Source organism: Homalodisca vitripennis, chromosome 4 (assembly GCF_021130785.1).
Source record: "Homalodisca vitripennis isolate AUS2020 chromosome 4, UT_GWSS_2.1, whole genome shotgun sequence".
In the NCBI taxonomy this organism is placed as follows: domain Eukaryota; kingdom Metazoa; phylum Arthropoda; class Insecta; order Hemiptera; family Cicadellidae; genus Homalodisca; species Homalodisca vitripennis.
Genome location: NC_060210.1, coordinates 159,222,265 through 159,239,792, shown reverse-complemented (window position 1 = coordinate 159,239,792; position 17,528 = coordinate 159,222,265). Strand labels below are relative to the sequence as shown.

General features: G+C 33.7%; 1 protein-coding gene across 2 annotated transcripts in view; it reads left to right on the top strand.

Annotated features, from left to right (window-relative positions):
• The first annotated feature begins 4,889 nt into the window (after positions 1–4,889).
• LOC124360433 (coiled-coil and C2 domain-containing protein 2A) overlaps positions 4,890–17,528 on the top strand; it is a 45,241-nt gene continuing 32,602 nt past the window's right edge. The window contains exons 1-6 of one of the 2 annotated variants that reach the window (XM_046814065.1): positions 4,890–5,062; positions 7,093–7,367; positions 8,432–8,656; positions 11,221–11,287; positions 12,636–12,805; positions 16,653–16,898. In XM_046814065.1, coding sequence (XP_046670021.1) covers positions 7,102–7,367; positions 8,432–8,656; positions 11,221–11,287; positions 12,636–12,805; positions 16,653–16,898 — 974 coding nt within the window. In that variant the 5' untranslated portion in view covers positions 4,890–5,062; positions 7,093–7,101. Of the gene's footprint in view, positions 5,063–6,337; positions 7,368–8,431; positions 8,657–11,220; positions 11,288–12,635; positions 12,806–16,652; positions 16,899–17,528 lie in introns of those variants that run through there. The other variant, XM_046814064.1, reaches the window with a different exon arrangement.

Here is a 17,528-nt window from a genome sequence, read left to right as displayed (position 1 = left end):
TGACTGTGGGAACTCACCTTTTTTCAATGACGTATTCATTAAGTGAGTTATAGCTTCGATGGCATATGGACTGACGGCTTTTATCATTGCAATGCTTAACTTGTCCACTCCAACGGCTCTAGAGGTTATTTCATTTATTACCGATCTTACTTCATACTCTGATACTTCTTTGAATTCAAAACTCTTTTTTTCGCCATTGTATATCTCTTGGTTGTATGAACTTATCAGATCTTCGTTCACTTGATAGAATGATCCCATATTTACAAAGTACTCATTCATTTCACTGACCTTAAATGCTTTTGGGGGGAGATTATTATTCTTTTTACCAACAATATCGCTTTGCTTCAGACACCTCCAAAAAGCTCTTGGATCCTTACAGTCTGCCAGTTTATCTGCGAAGAAGTTCTTTTTTGCGTTTCTTATAGCCCCATTCAATCTATTTCTCGCTTTTTTATACTCCGTCCACTCAAACTCCTGCCTACTCTTTGCAAATTTGCTCCTTAGTTTATTCTTCAATTTTGTTAACATGATCACTTCCTCATTTCTCCAGGGGGCTTTTTTCTTTGTCACTCTTTTTGTAACAAGAGGTGCCTGTGCATCATAAATATCTATGATCTTGGAGGTTACAAAAGCGTTTATGTCCTCCGTATTATTCATATCTTTGGCTGCTTCCCATTTAACATTCTGTAGCACTGCAATTGCGTCAGTTATGTTAAACTTTGAAAAATCTCTGTATGTCACAAATCTGGCGATACATTTCTCTCTCTTCAGTTTCAATGTACAGTAAATGAGTTTATGATCAGTGATGTTCATTTTTCTGTAATCCGTTATAGTTGTAGCATCAATAACGTCACACCTCTCTAACTGCATTGCTTTATTAGTTATTATGTGATCAATCAACGTAGCAGATCTGGCAGTTACTCGTGTCGGTTCTGTTATGTGTTGCACGCTGTTATAGAGTTTTAGGAGGCGACGGAGATATTTGGTTTCATGGCAGGAATTTGACAACAAATCTATATTGAGGTCTCCTAAGCATACAACTGAGTCAACCTCAATTGCAATGTCTACAAAAAGTGTCTGAAACAAAGAGCCGAGACAAGTGTAGCTCACATGCGGTGGTCTGTACACTACGGCTACACAGAGTTTAACCCCTCTAATCTTGAGTATCAAGGAAATCAGTTCTATGCCTGGATCAACACTCGTTATTTGGATCCGCTCAAAGACCATCCCCTGTTTAATGTAGAGAGCGACGCCACCTCCAGTGCCAACTGCTCGGTCAGCTCTCAGGAGAGTGTAACCAGGTATCTCGTAATGGTCAGAGGGGGTACTTGGACTAAGCCAAGACTCTGTGACGCCGAAAATATCAAAACCGAAATCAGTTGTCAGTGCAGACATCTCATCAAAACCCGTATTAAGTGAGCGCATATTCAAATGCGCAACACACAGGTTCTCACCAGTCCGTTTCCCGACACCCCTGGGGAAGCCGGTCCCAAACCTCCCTCCTGGGATGGTAGAGGGCTCAGTTCCGGATCCAACCCCAGGGTCAGAGGATCCACCTGGGAAGTCGTAGCCGCCGACCTCCCCATCAAACGCAGTGCCGCCGGGATCACCGCTCCAAACAAGGAAGCCAGACGCGCCATACCCTTTCGATTGAGATGCCTCCCATCGCGGGCGAGATGTCTCCGCGCCACCCAACAGTTGGCCTCCACGAACATGACCCCAAAATTGTTACACATCAGATCAAGTTGTGTGTTGAAATCGTAGAGAGCTTTATAACCAATGTCAGAGCGAATTATTATGCTGTTTACATATATTTTGGAATTTGGAAAATGAGTTTTTGCAGTAAACAGCAAATCAGCCATGTCATGGAGGGCCTCGCGCTTACCATGGCCACCGTTGTATCCTGGACCTCCCCTGTAACCCCATCCCAGGTCGTTCGTGCCAACATGGATATGAATTATATCAAGACTGTAGCTAACATAGCTTAACAATACTCTCTTTAAGTCACGGATTCGAGCGCCTGGATAACATTCCAGAAAGGCTCCTTTCTCTAACAAACCAGGTCCTACATGACGGATCATTGAGTCACCCACAACTAGAACATTCTTTAAACTTAACTGGTCAGTAGTCACGACATTATTAGTTTCTAGTGGGGTAACAATATCTGTAGCGTTACATTTCTCTTTCTTACTGCCAACTTCAGTACCCATGCTGTCACGAACACCCCAGGAGCAGCCAGCGGCCCCAGCATTTAAGCGTGTCAAATGTTTTCTATTTCTAGTCTTACGCTTTCTTAGATTAGAGTTGTTCTGCAAGTCAGACACTTCACATGCTTGCACATTTTCATTTTTTCCGAAAGATGGTTCCGTAACGGTATTGTTCACAGTTGTACTAAGTACTTGAAACCTATTCCTACAAACTACATTCGGAGTACCCAACCACACCCGCCTTTTACCGCGTTTCTTAGACCTAACAGAGGTCCAATTTTCACTAACTTTTTTTTCCTGAAACTTGTTTTGTGAGTTCTTGACAAATTTTTTTGAGTCACTCATTTGTTCAGAAGGAACACTAGGAACTGATTCATTTTCAGGGCAGGTCAGACGAGTGTGCCTGCGTAACCCCCACCACTCTTCAAATTTACATAAATGTGAGTTGTCTAGGCAATAAAATTGTAAAATCTGCTTAGCATTAACTAAAACGTTAAGTCCACACTCAAATGAGTTGCTCTGTTGGAAACATGGCATTTCCAGAACTTTGTCTTTACCAATATTGAACACTTTGGCCATCGTTTGAGCAGAAAGAGCATTTGAGCCTGCTAGCGAGTCAAAATGGAAAGCTTCACATTCCTCCAGGTCAACAAAATAACAGGCTCCAATGAGAACCAGAGTCCTGATTTGGGCTTACAGAGTTACTCAAACAACAAAATGCAAACTTTAACATGGGAGGGCAAATTTGTTCAAAGATGGCAGGAGCATCCACTGGATCGCAGAGTTTTAACAGATGTGTTTGAGAGGGTCCTAAAAATATTATCTCATCCTTATTTGTTACACTTGATGACATAGCATCGAAATATAAGTTTAAGGTGTTGTCATCAGTCCACAAGTTCCTGTTCCACGATTGATGTTTCTGTATTGCTCTCCAAACATGCTACCTTATCACTAAGAACAACAATTTTACTATTTGCAAGAGCTACGGCATTACTTAAGTTAATGTTTTTTTCTGACAGCTGAAAATTTCTTTCTCTTGCATTTTTTAAATCACTTAAAGCTAAATTCGTTGCTGATTCAGCGTCTCGACATTGAGTTACATAATCTTGAAGCCTTTTTTCCAAGTTACTTATTTTATTTTTAAAACTAAACAACTTCTTCATCCACTTCATCCTGAATTTTGAATGAATTATTTATTTCTTTAGCCGTTAGTTCCTGTTGAATTTCAAGTTTTGTCTTTAATGACTGTATTTCACAATGAGAAGATTCTAACACTTCACGCTGAGAAACAATTTCTGAATTTAGATGATCAGTCCTTTGCATTAGTAGCCCAATAGTAGATACCAGATCATTTAAGTCTAGATCAGGATAATTTGCTGTCAAAGAATTAATTTGGGAACTAAGATTTATAATCAACCCTTCCATGCTATCATCATGTAGGGCATTGCATTGATACTGACTTTCTTGTCATTACCATTGTGATACTATAATACGAATAAAAAACAGTATTTAATTTAACAATCTTATATACACAGAACAGGACAGGAAATTATTTACAAGTACATTAATTATATTACAACATATACAACAGCATAATAAAAAGTCCAGAGCCGAAATCTCCATAAGCAGTCGAAGCGATGAAACAATCCCGATGAGCCAGTTGCAGTCCACCTCTGTAGCGGGCAGCAGCAGTTGCAGATATCGCGCGGCGCCTGCAGCTCCAGTGATACCGCTGTGACTTGTGTGTAGTGCAAATAGCAGCAGGAGAATTGCAGGCGAAAAGCGGCAACGACGATCTGGTGTTCGCCGAAAAACGGCAAGCGCCTTCAGAGTCAGTACCCGCCACCCAAACAGGTAAATTTATTGGGGGGGGGGGTGGGGGGGGGGGGGGGTGGGGGGGGGGGGGGGTGGGGGGGGGGGGGGGTGGGGGGGGGGGGGGGTGGGGGGGGGGGGGGGTGGGGGGGGTAGGGCCGTGTAGGTTTCATGCACAGAAAAATTATCTCAGCACTTACAAGATCTGACATACTCGTATTTTAATCCACATGCTATCATACAAAATGCATGGCCTTAATTTTCTTAAATTATAAGAGTATTGTAGCCCTGTTATTTACGTAACACTTAATGGGCATATTAGGGTCATTTTGTTTCATTATTCACATAAAAATGCTATAATATTATGTTATTTTTTATTTTTAAAACAAGATTATCTGGTTTACTAATGAAATAATTAAGTGGCAATCTTGTGGCAATGTGTGAAATCTTGATGAATTATGTTCTTAAATTCCTTTTTTTGGTATAGTAGATTTTGTTTAATTAATGCCTTAATTCTCTTGGTGTTAAAATAACCATTTTCCAGTTCATCAAACCAACAAAATGCTTTAAGCTTGTTATAGAATAAAAACATTAGCTTTAATACAGCTATCCATGCAATAATGTTAATATAGTATCTCTAAAGGGTATCTTCTCATTACCTGAATAATATCTACTATATAATCACAAACAGTTTATTTTTATAAAAATATTTAATGTTGACTTTTGTTTATTGTGAATTTGAAAATATATGAATAAGGTTAGTTTTAAATAAAGCTAAATACGTGAGGCTGTTATCACTTTCTTATTTTAATACTAGATAGCCTTTGTCAGTATAAAATCTGTCATTATATTATATTATTATAGATAATGCAAAATTCTGGCTTTTTATATACACTATACTTGTTACCTATGGAGGTTCAAATTCAATCTCATGTTTGGGATGGCTTAGACATTGGTTTGGCGAGGATGGAGAGTTGAGGACTGTACTTGGAACTAGTGCAGAAGACAGTTCAGATCCTCTGCTAGCACCAGTTTACAAACATGTAAGTTGTCAATTCTTGTGAGTTGTACATTTAATAAAAGTTCTTGTGTCCTTTTATTGTTTTATTTTTATATCATTTTGTGTATATCTATATGGTAAATTTTATCAAATATAATATATTTTTATATGCAATGATCAAGTTAAAAATTTCACTGTGTCACGATATAAATACATAAATGGGAAGGGTAGATCTGGGTGGTATCAGCTATAGTAAAATGTTTAAATACAGTACCTCTCTAGTTAATAGTACATATTGTGAACACATATCTGCAGCACCAGGCTGAATATTGTTTTCATACAGTCGATCAATAATTTTAATTTCTTAAATTATGATACTTGGTAGGCTTTAATATTTTTGTAATGGAAATACGAATAAAGGATTAGTATAATAAATGAGTAATATGTAGTCTTCTTACTGCCTAATATTTAATGTACTTAGCAAGTAGCATTGATGAATATTCCTTTGAGAAGCAAATAGGATTTTTGCAATCATTGAGTGATACAAAAAAATGAATAAAGCATTATGTTTCGAGATTTGCAAGTTCAATTCTCTGTTGTTGGTCGGTGAGTGCATTTAAATAATAATTAGTGTTTTTGTTCGTTAAATGAATGTTTTAGGGTTTGAGTCCATGGAGTTGACACACAACATGGTTCTTTTGATTCCATATTTAAGTGTGCTACAACGCTCTGGTATGATTTGTTTATTTTAACTTAGATTGTATCATGTGTTAGGTTAATTATTTATCCGAAGAAGAGATTAGAGTACAGATCTTAAAATGTAGTGTTACTGATTTTTTTGTATCAGTGAACAATGGCAAATGTCTGGAAAATTCCTGTTTTCTTCACAATCCTGCCATCATCAAAAACAAACTTCAAAGAAAGAATTCGTTTCAGCATTGGCAAACAGAGGAGATCTACAAAATTTTTATGTTGAATCCAAACTTCTTGTATTCTAGCTTTGGCTTTACTAACTGACTTCTAATATCCAGTTTTCAAAATCAAATTCAATCCCTTTATCACCTATGTTATAACAGATCAGTTTAATTCAAATTCAATTTTCAAATAGTTTGTGACAAGATTGGTAAGAGAAATAGAATTGTCCATGACAAATATCTGATTATATGTAAGATTAAAATAATTAATAAAGAAAAAGATAAGTTAACTTTACATTGGAATAGATTCAAATTATTTAATTGTAATAGCTACTAAAGAAATTCATAATTTATAAGCGGTATTAATAAACAAACATAATTAAGTTTATCTTTGTTTGAAGCCATTATAGTGGAAAAATGTGTAGTTCTTGTTGTGAAACACATGTTTAAATTTAATTATATATTCAAATTTTTGAGAGTGATTTAAAGTTACAAACTGTATACAGATGTTAATACGTGAATTCTATTTTTAATAAATGATAACTTTTGGAAAATATAAAAAACTGGTGTGTTTGAATTGCACGTGTCAATAATTTGGTTGTGAATAAATCTGATGTAAACTAAATTATGGATAACTTACCCAAAGTATATATTGATGGTGGTGAGTATACTAGAATATTGTAACTGTGCTAGGCCTATATGGACTGACTTACTGTAATCAAATACACGACCACCTACACAAGACCATGTGGGTAGCTTTAAAACTTAGCTAAAAGTTATAACATATACAAATTTGATCAGTTACATTTAACCAATGTATCTGAACTTACTTTACATGACCACGTGGGGTTTTTATTATCAAAATATATATCCAGACTTTCCACATAAAACAATCAACCTTGGGGGAATTAAATGAATGACATGATCTACAACTTCTACAGTGTACATTACTTGCTGGAGTGGTAAGTGTTGGTGCTGGAGTTCTTTACAAAGCATCATTTTATTTAGTATAGATTTATATGGGCACATGTGATCTAGTCACCATTATCAAAATTTGATCTCCAAAAACATGGATTATAAACCCTTGTCAGTAGCAATAATAATTTATTTGTCAGGGTTGTGATAGTAAGCAATGTCAGAGAAGTTGGAATTGGCACAGGCAGAACTGATGAATGTACCAGAGCTGCCAGTTAAGGTGGAGTCGTTACCAGCAGTAACGTATCTGTTGGAGCTGGAGGTATCCAATGTCAGCTGGTTCCATCACCCACTGTTCAGTCGAGAACATGTGGCAGTAAGACGGTTGCTAGCATACTACAGTGCATACAGAGGACGAGTCCAGGCAGGCCTGGGACGTCGACTTGCCAACAAACTGCAGGCATTGCGCACTGCCAGGGAAAATGTCAAAAGAGTTGGAGATAATGAGCGATACATCAGGTATTCTAGTTCTTAGCTTATGAGGCTGATGTCCTAACTACTATTTTTACCGTTTAGTGTTTTCATCAATTAGCAATCAATACGATTTCTTTAGCACAGGCTTGCCAACTGTTAGATAATTAATCTGTTGCCATCTCCTTTGTTAAAGTTACTTTCTTTCTTGATTATCTCTTAGGTTCTTCATTATCTTTGAATTCTAGTATGAAATTTCAGTATAGTATTTCTACAGCAAGGCCAAAACATCTCAAGATTATAATTGTGTTATGAATGTTTAGCTATAGTGTAATGTGGAAACTTAGAAGATAGTTAAGATAAGGTTTTGTGTAATTTGAAATAAATCTAAATTAAATTGTTGTATAATGACTATATTTGTTTCATATTTTAAATTAATGACACTTTAGTGTCATTTTTTAGTAATCTTTATGTGATTAACACTATTTAAAACAAAAGTACGATCTGTGTCTATCTTATCTGTGTGTGAACATGCATGTTCCAAGAATGTTTAAAATATCTAAACTCTAAGAAATCCAGTGTAGTAAATAAATATATCTACATCATACTTCTTGTTATAGCCCAACTTTATCTATTGTAGTTTGTTTATGTCTCATTTGTGAATCAATAAGTAAAAAAATAAACTACTCTCGTTCCTCATAATATGTTTAATTTTTTGAAACTAGATTCCTACAATTTTCAAAATGGTAAATAAGAATTTGATAAAGAAATAAGTTTTAATTGAACCATGTAGAAATTTGGGAAAATAATCCTATGACATTTGAGATTGTGTTGCCATATCTCTGATAACCATCAGCTGTCCCCTGATAGTGAGACAGTTCAGTAAATTTTCATACATGTAAAACTCACAACAGTGTTGGGCATGGGATGTAGAGGGAGGTTCAAAACGCAACAGCCACTGTCAGACTAATTTGGTGGGAGCTGCTCACTAGAGCAACTCACCAATACTAATTAGTATGATATTAATATATAACAATATAAATAATTCTATAGAGTTGCTGACTAAGTTAAGAATACATTACAATTGAAGAATGTCTTTTGTGTTGTGACAGATACAAACAGCAAGTGAGAGAGACAAGGGAATTGAGGCTAGAGGAAGGGAAGAAGGACCGAGCGGCTGTTGTGAACTGTCTGAGAGCCTGGCTAGATCTGCGAACTCTACGCCATCAGCAGGGATACAGTGTGACATCCGTCAGTTTGAGAATCGTAGAGTTGGAGGGCAGTGGAGACAATGTCATGTTTGGTGGTGTCAATGAATGGGACACAGAACTGAAATGGTGAGCGACTATGAGACATTAGTTCTGTTTAGAGGTTTGCAGATGAAGAGACATTCTTGTGTTCACCGGCAAGTGGCTCCTCCATGTGGGCCCTGAGGCAACAGAGATTTGGATCAAACTGCCGTACACTTAATCATTGTCTACTACTAATTTTAAGTTTATCTTGCAATAGTTGTTAACAACACCAATCCCATACAGGTACACTACAATCCCTTTGCTTCAGATAATTTGTTGAAATTATTAACTACCTTAGTCTATTTTCTGTTTCAACAGGAATTTATTTGTTAGTATTTTTATGTTTGAAATGTTCTTATAGATTAGGAAATTTAACGTATTTTCATGTCCGTAATAAGCCCTGATCATACATTATACTTTGGTTTACTATTTTTTATGGAATGGTTGAGGTTTTATAGTTTATATTGAGAATCAAGAACAGTTGTTCTTATCAAGGAACTCTTCCACCAACAGATGTGTAGTCTTTGTGGGGGAAATATTTTATAGCTGTAAATTTAATTATTTGAATGTTTCTTGAATCAACTTTTTTGAATTGTATTTGAATTTTTAATAATTTTTGTACATTTTAAAATACATATATTTTTAACCTTATTATCAATTTAGCGTTAAAAGGTACAAAAATACCTCAACACATTATACCAAATTTTAGATGATTTTTATTTTACTACACAAAGCTCAATTTAAGTTGTCATTTAAAATAAGTACAACCATGATGAAAAACTTTTTTCTTGTAATTATTATTTTTTTGAGAAGGTTGAAAATGTTACTCAATGGGATCATTGAGTTAATTTGCTACAACTCAGTTTTTTTTTAATCTGGCTCGAATAATGACAAGTACATCCTCAAATCTGTAGATGCTTCAAGACTGTTCCTATGTTTATTTTTTTTATAAGTGCATACAAATAAATTGCTTTCTCATCAAGTACTGTGCTTTTAAAGAGCAACAAAGACTTAAGCGCTTTATCGTTGAAACTTTCATATCCTGTTCCCACTCCAACTCAGAATTTAGTGAGATTTAATATTTTGAACTTGGACTGCAGAGAAGAATCTGTTAAAATTTCTATAAATGCCTCTAATCAAACACTGATCAAAGAGATTAAAAATCAAGTTCTTTCACAATTTCAGTGTGGAAAAGACTCTGAATGACACATAAACGCCTTTTAAGTAGGATACAATATCAGATTTCACTTCTTTTTACAATTTGAAACTGCTCTCTGAAAAAAAACCTGTATCCTGTACTGATAAGTTCACAAAAAAGTTTGCAGACCCCTGTTTTAGGACATTTTCTAAAGTAGATGAGTAGTTACCTAATCGCTGAAATCTAAAAACGGCATGAAAACTAAAGGTTACTCCTTAGAGAATTTACACACTACAAATGTAAACAAATTGAAAATAATGGTTAAATTAATTAAACATGTGGTTGTGCTGTCAAAAAACAACGTTTACACAGAACAGTTGATTACATTCTACAGGCTCTTTCAATTAATATTCCACAACTTTAAAAACCAAGATGGGTTTTTTCGTTACTTTAAAGACTAGTGGGGCATAGCCCAGAGGAATTTTTGAAATAACAAGAGGTCTATATTCATACCAGGGACTGTGAAAATGTTCATGAAAAAATTTAAGTACAATCGGTTAAATAGTTTACACGTGAAAGCAAAATAAACAAAGGCACATTCGCATCTATAAAATTATTAGGATGTTACAGTAAAAGTATATTATACAGTGTTTGTAAATTTTATTATTCTTCATGTCTTCTTTACTAAAGGGCTCTCTCTAAGAATTCTTTCTCTGTATAGAAAGATCTGTCCTCTAGCCATGTTGTCAGTCTTCTACTTAATCAGTGTCCATTTTCTTTCTTGATGTGGTCTGGCATAATGTTATAAAACAAAGCTCCTTTATAGCTGGGTTTTTTTCATACAAACTTAAATGATAAGTTGGCAGTACAGAACTGGTTGTGTTTCTAGTGTTATGCTGGTGTAAATCCTTGTGCATGTATTGTTTAGTCCTAACTACATAGTGTCAATCTATATCTCAGGCGGGATTCAAAAAGTACAATATATGCAATTTTTGCTATTGTACTCCCACTTATTTGTTTAGTTTTTCTGATGATGTAAATTCCTGATCTGAGCTTTTTACACAGCTGGTCACTATGATTCATTCAATATGGTTCAATGATATCATACATGGTTCGGTACTCTTCCACCAATTTTTAAAACCTATTTTTAATATTCGTCTAAGGGAAGAAAGTGCATTCATAATACAGGTAGTTTTTTTGCAATCATTACTACATATTCTTGTGAAAACCTGTATTTGTAAAATCGATCAATCAATCAATTTATATGTTTGTTTTATAATAAACATCCCAGATTTTGGTCTGAGAATCATTATATCTTATTACTGGCTGATGATGTCAATAAACTTTGCTGCAGTGATGATAAGTAAGAATGTGTGTAGTGATAATCTATACAATACTATAGTATTTTATAGTCATTAATTGGTGTACTTAATTAATGTATAAAATATTATTTAATTTATGTTTGTTTTAGTCAAGTTGCAGAGCGCCTTGAAGAAGAAGATGAAGAATACAAAAAGAAAATGGAGGAATTAAAAGAAGTTTGTATTTTATCCAATAAGTTATTTCATAAATATAGAGTAAGAGTAAAATTGTAAAGTTACAACTTAGCTCTGTAAAACAGAATTAGTAGTAATTTGGAGGAGAGAGTGCATAAAGATGTAATGGTTTAAAAATGACTGAGTGTCTGATTAAAATGTTGTTTTCTCCAAACAAGATCAATTACTGTTCTATATTAATCCTGATCTTGTTTACCAACATGATTATCATATTTTTTTAAATTTTTATATTATTTTATGTTATATAGCTGTTTTGTTACAACTGTTATAATAGGTGTATCAAAATGTATGTTAGTAATACCTTTAATCGTATAGGTAATATTTTATGAGGAGAAAGTTATCCAAACGCTAGAAACTGTTGTCACTCTGAGGCATCTTGCTCTATGTAGCAAATTAAATAAATTGTAATAAATGTTAATAAACACGTTGTTGCACAATAGTATTAATAAATTTCTGTTATGTAAACTCTGAAAAAATAAGAAAAATGAAGACATAGATAGTGGTGATTCAACTAGTGGGAAAATTATGAAATAAATAACAGTAAATTGTCCACTGTTTCGCTGCTAGATTGTGTGGGCATGCTGATTGGCTTACATTGAGGTGTGTAGTTTGCTTTATGCATAATGTTTATTTGAGAATCACAGTGATTGCAATTCAGGCTGTGCTGCTCCTTGTTTAAAGTTTCCCATACTATGGAAAAAACTATTAAACCGGTTTTAACAAACGAATATGAGTAAATAATGTATGTAATGTGTAAAAAAGTGTTGTACCTTGATTTTAATTCAGATAAAAGACCTATTTAAAACTCAACAAGAAATGGTCAAAACGGTATTTTTACAAAAAAAAAATTAAAATTGACAAAAAGTTGAAATATATATTTTATCGTTTTTAATAAGCATTTAAGGAATCGAGAAAGATCTTAGTGAGCCTTTTATATTTTTGGTCATGAGAGTAAAAAGAAACACGCCAGGAGGGTTGATTGTAATATTACTACTGACTGCAATGTGGCTCTAGAGATTTTTTTAAAACTGGAATCACCTATTATTTTTGCAATAATGTTGTTACCTCAACTGTAAAGATAAGCTTCCTGTTACCTTCATGAACTCATCATCATCATCATCATCATCAGACGTTTCCGTTCTCACGGGTCGTCGTCGTACACAGCCTCCTCCACTTTAGTCTATCCTTCCAGGTCTCCTCTTCATCCACCTGTATTTTCTGTAGTCCCCTTCTCTCTATGTCTTTCCACACTTGGTCCTCCCATCTTCCTCTCGGTCTTCATGAACTACTAGAGATAAAATGTAACTATTAATATTGGCCAATTTTTTAGGACAAAGAAGGTGAAAAGCTGAAGGAAATGTTGAAAAGACCACGTTCAGAAATATTTGAAGAGGTTAAGAGCAGATTAGGTGAAAGTTTGACACCACCCGGAGAACCAGTCATAGTTTTGGAACTTGGGGATGAACCATCAACACCAGAGATAGAGATCAGTGACAATTGGTATATCTTTTGCCTTACATTAAATCTTTAAATCTTAGTACAATTTAACATTTGAAATATGTAGAGCATTGTTGTGATGTAAACCCAAAACTTAGACGGTAGTGCATGTTTTCATTGGTGTATGAATGTAAGTAATCCATTATCAATTAGCAGAAAAATTTTGGCAAAATTTTCTAAATTTGTACTCATGTTGGTAAGATACAGATTTCCTCTTTTAAATTTTTACCCAAAAAATCACGTTTTGACATAAAATAGCAACATTTTAAAAGGTATAATTATTTATTTTTATTTAAAAAGTTACTTTGATTTAAAAATTATTAAAATTATTAAAAATGTATCACAAACCACATCTTCATAAAAACTTTTATTCTAACATTATAAAAGACTCAAATTTAAGTTTTGGTAAAGTTCAGTTTAAACTCTAATAAAGACAGCCGAATTGATTGTAAATTTACGATGTAAAACTGTTTAGTAACATTCGGTATATAGATTTAATTTGTAAGTATTTAAACGCTACTTAATTAATTTCTAAATGTATTAACTTATCCAAATTTGAATCTTTTATAATGTTTGAATATGAAATTTATAAAGATGGGGTTTGTGGTACTTTTTTAATAACTTTTAAATAAAACTTTTTAAATAAAAATACCTAATAAACCATATTTTTCAATTTTAATAAAACAACAGACCTCTAAGTCACTAAATCTTGGTCTCCTAAGATGTATTTGTAGAGAGGTTCATGGATGGCAATTAATTAATTAGACGTTTTGATATTTTTGTTGTCAAAACCCCAATTATTTATTCCCAAGAGAGTTTATGAACAGCTTTGACTGTATAAGTTTTCATTTATATAGGGTTTTAAACCCCTTTCCCATCCCTTAATAATACTCTTTTTGGAATTGAAGGGGACACCAAATCAGGGTTTCAAACTTGTGATTAGAAACTGGGACCTTTCCTTGCCGACTTCTCATTTACATTGATGACTATGGCAGCACCAGGGGGCACCGACGGGAGGGAGAGGACAAACGGGACCTGTCCCCCCAAGATCATTATACTTCAAAATGATCTATCATGTAATAGTCTATTTTTGATTTATTTTGATTGTTAAACAAGTCCGAATACTTTGTTAGAGGAACGACAGTAAATGTGTAAAGTATCACCTGTACCGGATATTTTCAGTGTGCGGTTTCTTGTACTCTCGTGACAGACGAGTAGCCTGTACAAATTATTTTTGTATTACTCCTGACGTGATCAGTTTTCACGTGAGTAAGTTTGCCGAGCTCTCAATAGTTCTGTACTATGTTAGTTTGTTGTCATTCACTGTCATTACGAGGTAACATCGTCCTGAACAGTCTGGTGATTTGTGCATTAAAATGAGTAGTTGCCAGTTACAGTAAAATAACAAAACCTGCCCAATTTAATCTGAGTTAAAAATTACATTTTGAATTAAAATTTAAACTAAGAGTTCAATAACGTGACCAATGCCAAATTTTTTTACCCACCCGGTCAAGAATAAAATGTTAATTTAATAAAAACTTTATTTGATTATTGTTCTAAAATGACATAATCGATTACAGTACACTTTGCATCTATTTTGAATAAATATTTGGTCTTAATCGGATCACAAGAGTCCCGAGTTATGAATGTTCAAAGTTGCAGTTTGGCTGAAAAGCACCAGAAACAGGTATTTTTCATTAACAAAACTGTAAGTTATTGTTAGTGAGCAGTATATGTAGAAACATAGAAATAAAGAAGACAAATTTTAATTTTAAATAACTCCTGTTATTTTAGCTCTAATATGTACTTTGTGGTCAACTTTCAAACTTGGATATATATACTTTTTGATCCGAGAGTAAACATCAAGATTTAGATTTGATCTTGATTTGTGATTCAAACTATCAATATTTTGTTAATGTTATGACATTTTGTTTTAGTTAAATTAATACAAACTTCATATAAATTGTATTTGTTGCAGAAGATTTTAATTATCCCTTTATAATTTTGCAAAATGGGTATACCGTGGGAATGTAAATAAATAAATAAACTTCCCGGTGATTGGTGGTAGAATGGTTTTAATGTAAACTATACACTCTGACCTGAACTTTGCCCTCCTTATATTCGTTCAAAAGTACTATAAAATAACCATTTTAGGATATAATATTTCAAACATTTTTTGAGGAAGAGCCCCCGGACTCTCCTACTGGTCTTAGGGGTTTTCCATATCCCCCACTCCACGGTGTTCCGGACACACCCCAAAGAAGATAGGGGTGTGCCACTGCGTAGCACCCACACCATCTCTCTCTGATAGTTTTTCCAGTTCCTTCAAACATCTTGTGACAAATAAGCTCCAGCCTTGAATAAAACTTACTTCCAAAACTGTCTTTCAACTAAGCCTGAAGGGAATATAACTTCCTTGAAGACAGAAAATAGTTTTTAAACACTCCACAAAGAATTATGGGTATTTAAAGTAAGAATTTTGAGAAATGTTATAACAAACCTATATAATCTGTTTTAATTCGGGCATACTAAAGCACCTGACAGTGGTCTGTGATATTTCAATCCTTTAACTATTTGATGTACAAATCCAAGAGCTACAAAACATATGTTTCGAATCGTTATTGTGTTTGATTATCTTAGTTGCTGCTGTTGTATACGTTTTTAGTTTATTTTTGAAAGTGATAACAATGTAAGTTTTTAGATGTCAGAGAGATCATTTTACATAGGCCAAAGTAGCTGAAGCTTCTATTATTTTGTTTACATTATCTGTTTGATTAAAACTCATGTACTTTCACTCCTGCTTACTTCTCTTTCTGAGACTTATAGTTTTGTAAATAGTTAAATTTTATTTCATCTTTTCACAATACAATACAATATATTACATTACAGTCCATTAGGTTTATTAACAAAACCTGAGGAACACAATTGGAATGTCTTTTATTTTCAGAATTACGAATACGATGTATATGAAATTACATGTTCTCAATGATTAATGGCTTAAAAAGTATTAATAAAATACAATTTAAGAAACTTATACGTTTATCACACAATATTACTTAAAGAAGGTTGTATAAAAAAATGCTCTACTGTCATATTTAATATACACACTATAACAAATTCATATTTTTATCTTAAGCTTTTTTGTGAGGGGGCCTCATAGAAAGATGTAAATTGAATCGTCGATAGTTACAAATACTAGTTTCAGATCGATAACAGGAGACCGAGAACAATGAATGAAGCTCAGCTGTCTGACATTTAGTCAACATTCTAGTGTATTCTATCTCCGCATTTACAAACTGTAATTTACAACAAGAAACAAAAACTTAAAATACAAGATATCCCATCATACGCGTTTTGAGCAAATTTAACCAAGCAAGATTTGCTGTAATATGCGTGGAAAGGGTTAATATACTCTAAACACTTCCAAAAACTTAAGTCCCAAATCAAGTTTTATCAGTGTTAATTTCTATGAAATTATAGTTTTATTTAATTTTAATTTACCATAATTTAATTCATTATAGATATGTGCAAATACTTTTTCTGTCTGAATATAATATTTCAGAAGTTATTGTGTTCATCCAAAATCGATTGTGCCACTTGAAAATATTCAATGGCCCATTCCATGTCTTCTAGCATAAGCTTTTTCCCTCCATGATCCCACAAAGGCTGAAATTTACATTTTCCAATCATTATTGCTGCTCCAGTAAGTTAAATATCCCATTCTTGTCATAATTCTCTTAATCTTTTTCTATGAAATAGCTAGTGTGATCTGCCCTGGATTATTTTGTCACCAGCTATACATGTCTGATGGGTACTAGTATCTCTACATTCTACTTTTCTGTGTTGTCAGTGAGCTGGAACGGCGAGTAGCGTTGAAGCGGTGCCACATGGTTGTGCGAGTATTGTACAACAAGAGGGTGGTGTGTCGCTCAAGGTCACTGTCTCTCTATCCCCACTTCAGCACATCTCTCAACCAGATGTTTTCCCTGCAAGTCAAAGACTGGCCACAGTCTCTGGCTCTACAGCTGGTCATGGAGGGAGGGATTGGTGCCGGGAAAAGACTTAGTACTTCAGTGTTTATACCCATGCCTTCCAGGTAAATTTTATTCATGGTGTATTCACTTTAATATGTTACTTGTGTATTAAAATATCACAGTTATAATGAATATTGTGTATTAAATAAATAAATAAAATTGCCTTTATTTCTTAAGCATTTCTCAGTACATAACTGTTTTTCACAATAACTTGTGTCAAGAATCCATGCTATATGCCTAATAACTACTTAACAACTAAATAAAAATAACATATATATATATATATATATATATATATATATATATATATATATATAAAATAACAACTTAATTACAACAACATAAATTATAACAAAAATGATTTAAAAAACAGTTAAAATGCTGATTAAACAATTTTAAAGATAAGCCAAATATAGAAACATACATAAACGTTATGTAAATAAAATATATAAAAGCTCAAAAACCTACAAACTAATTTTAAAAATACGTACTTAAAATACAAGCCCCTTAGTGATATGTTACTTGCTGCTGTTGTATACATGTTTATTTTATTTTTGATCGTGTCATTAGTCATTCTTTATTTGCACATTACGAATTATATGGGTACAAGATACGCAATACAGGTGCATCATCAAAGACATAAAAATATACACTATCCTAACTAAAGCTAAAATACATTTTGTATATCAATT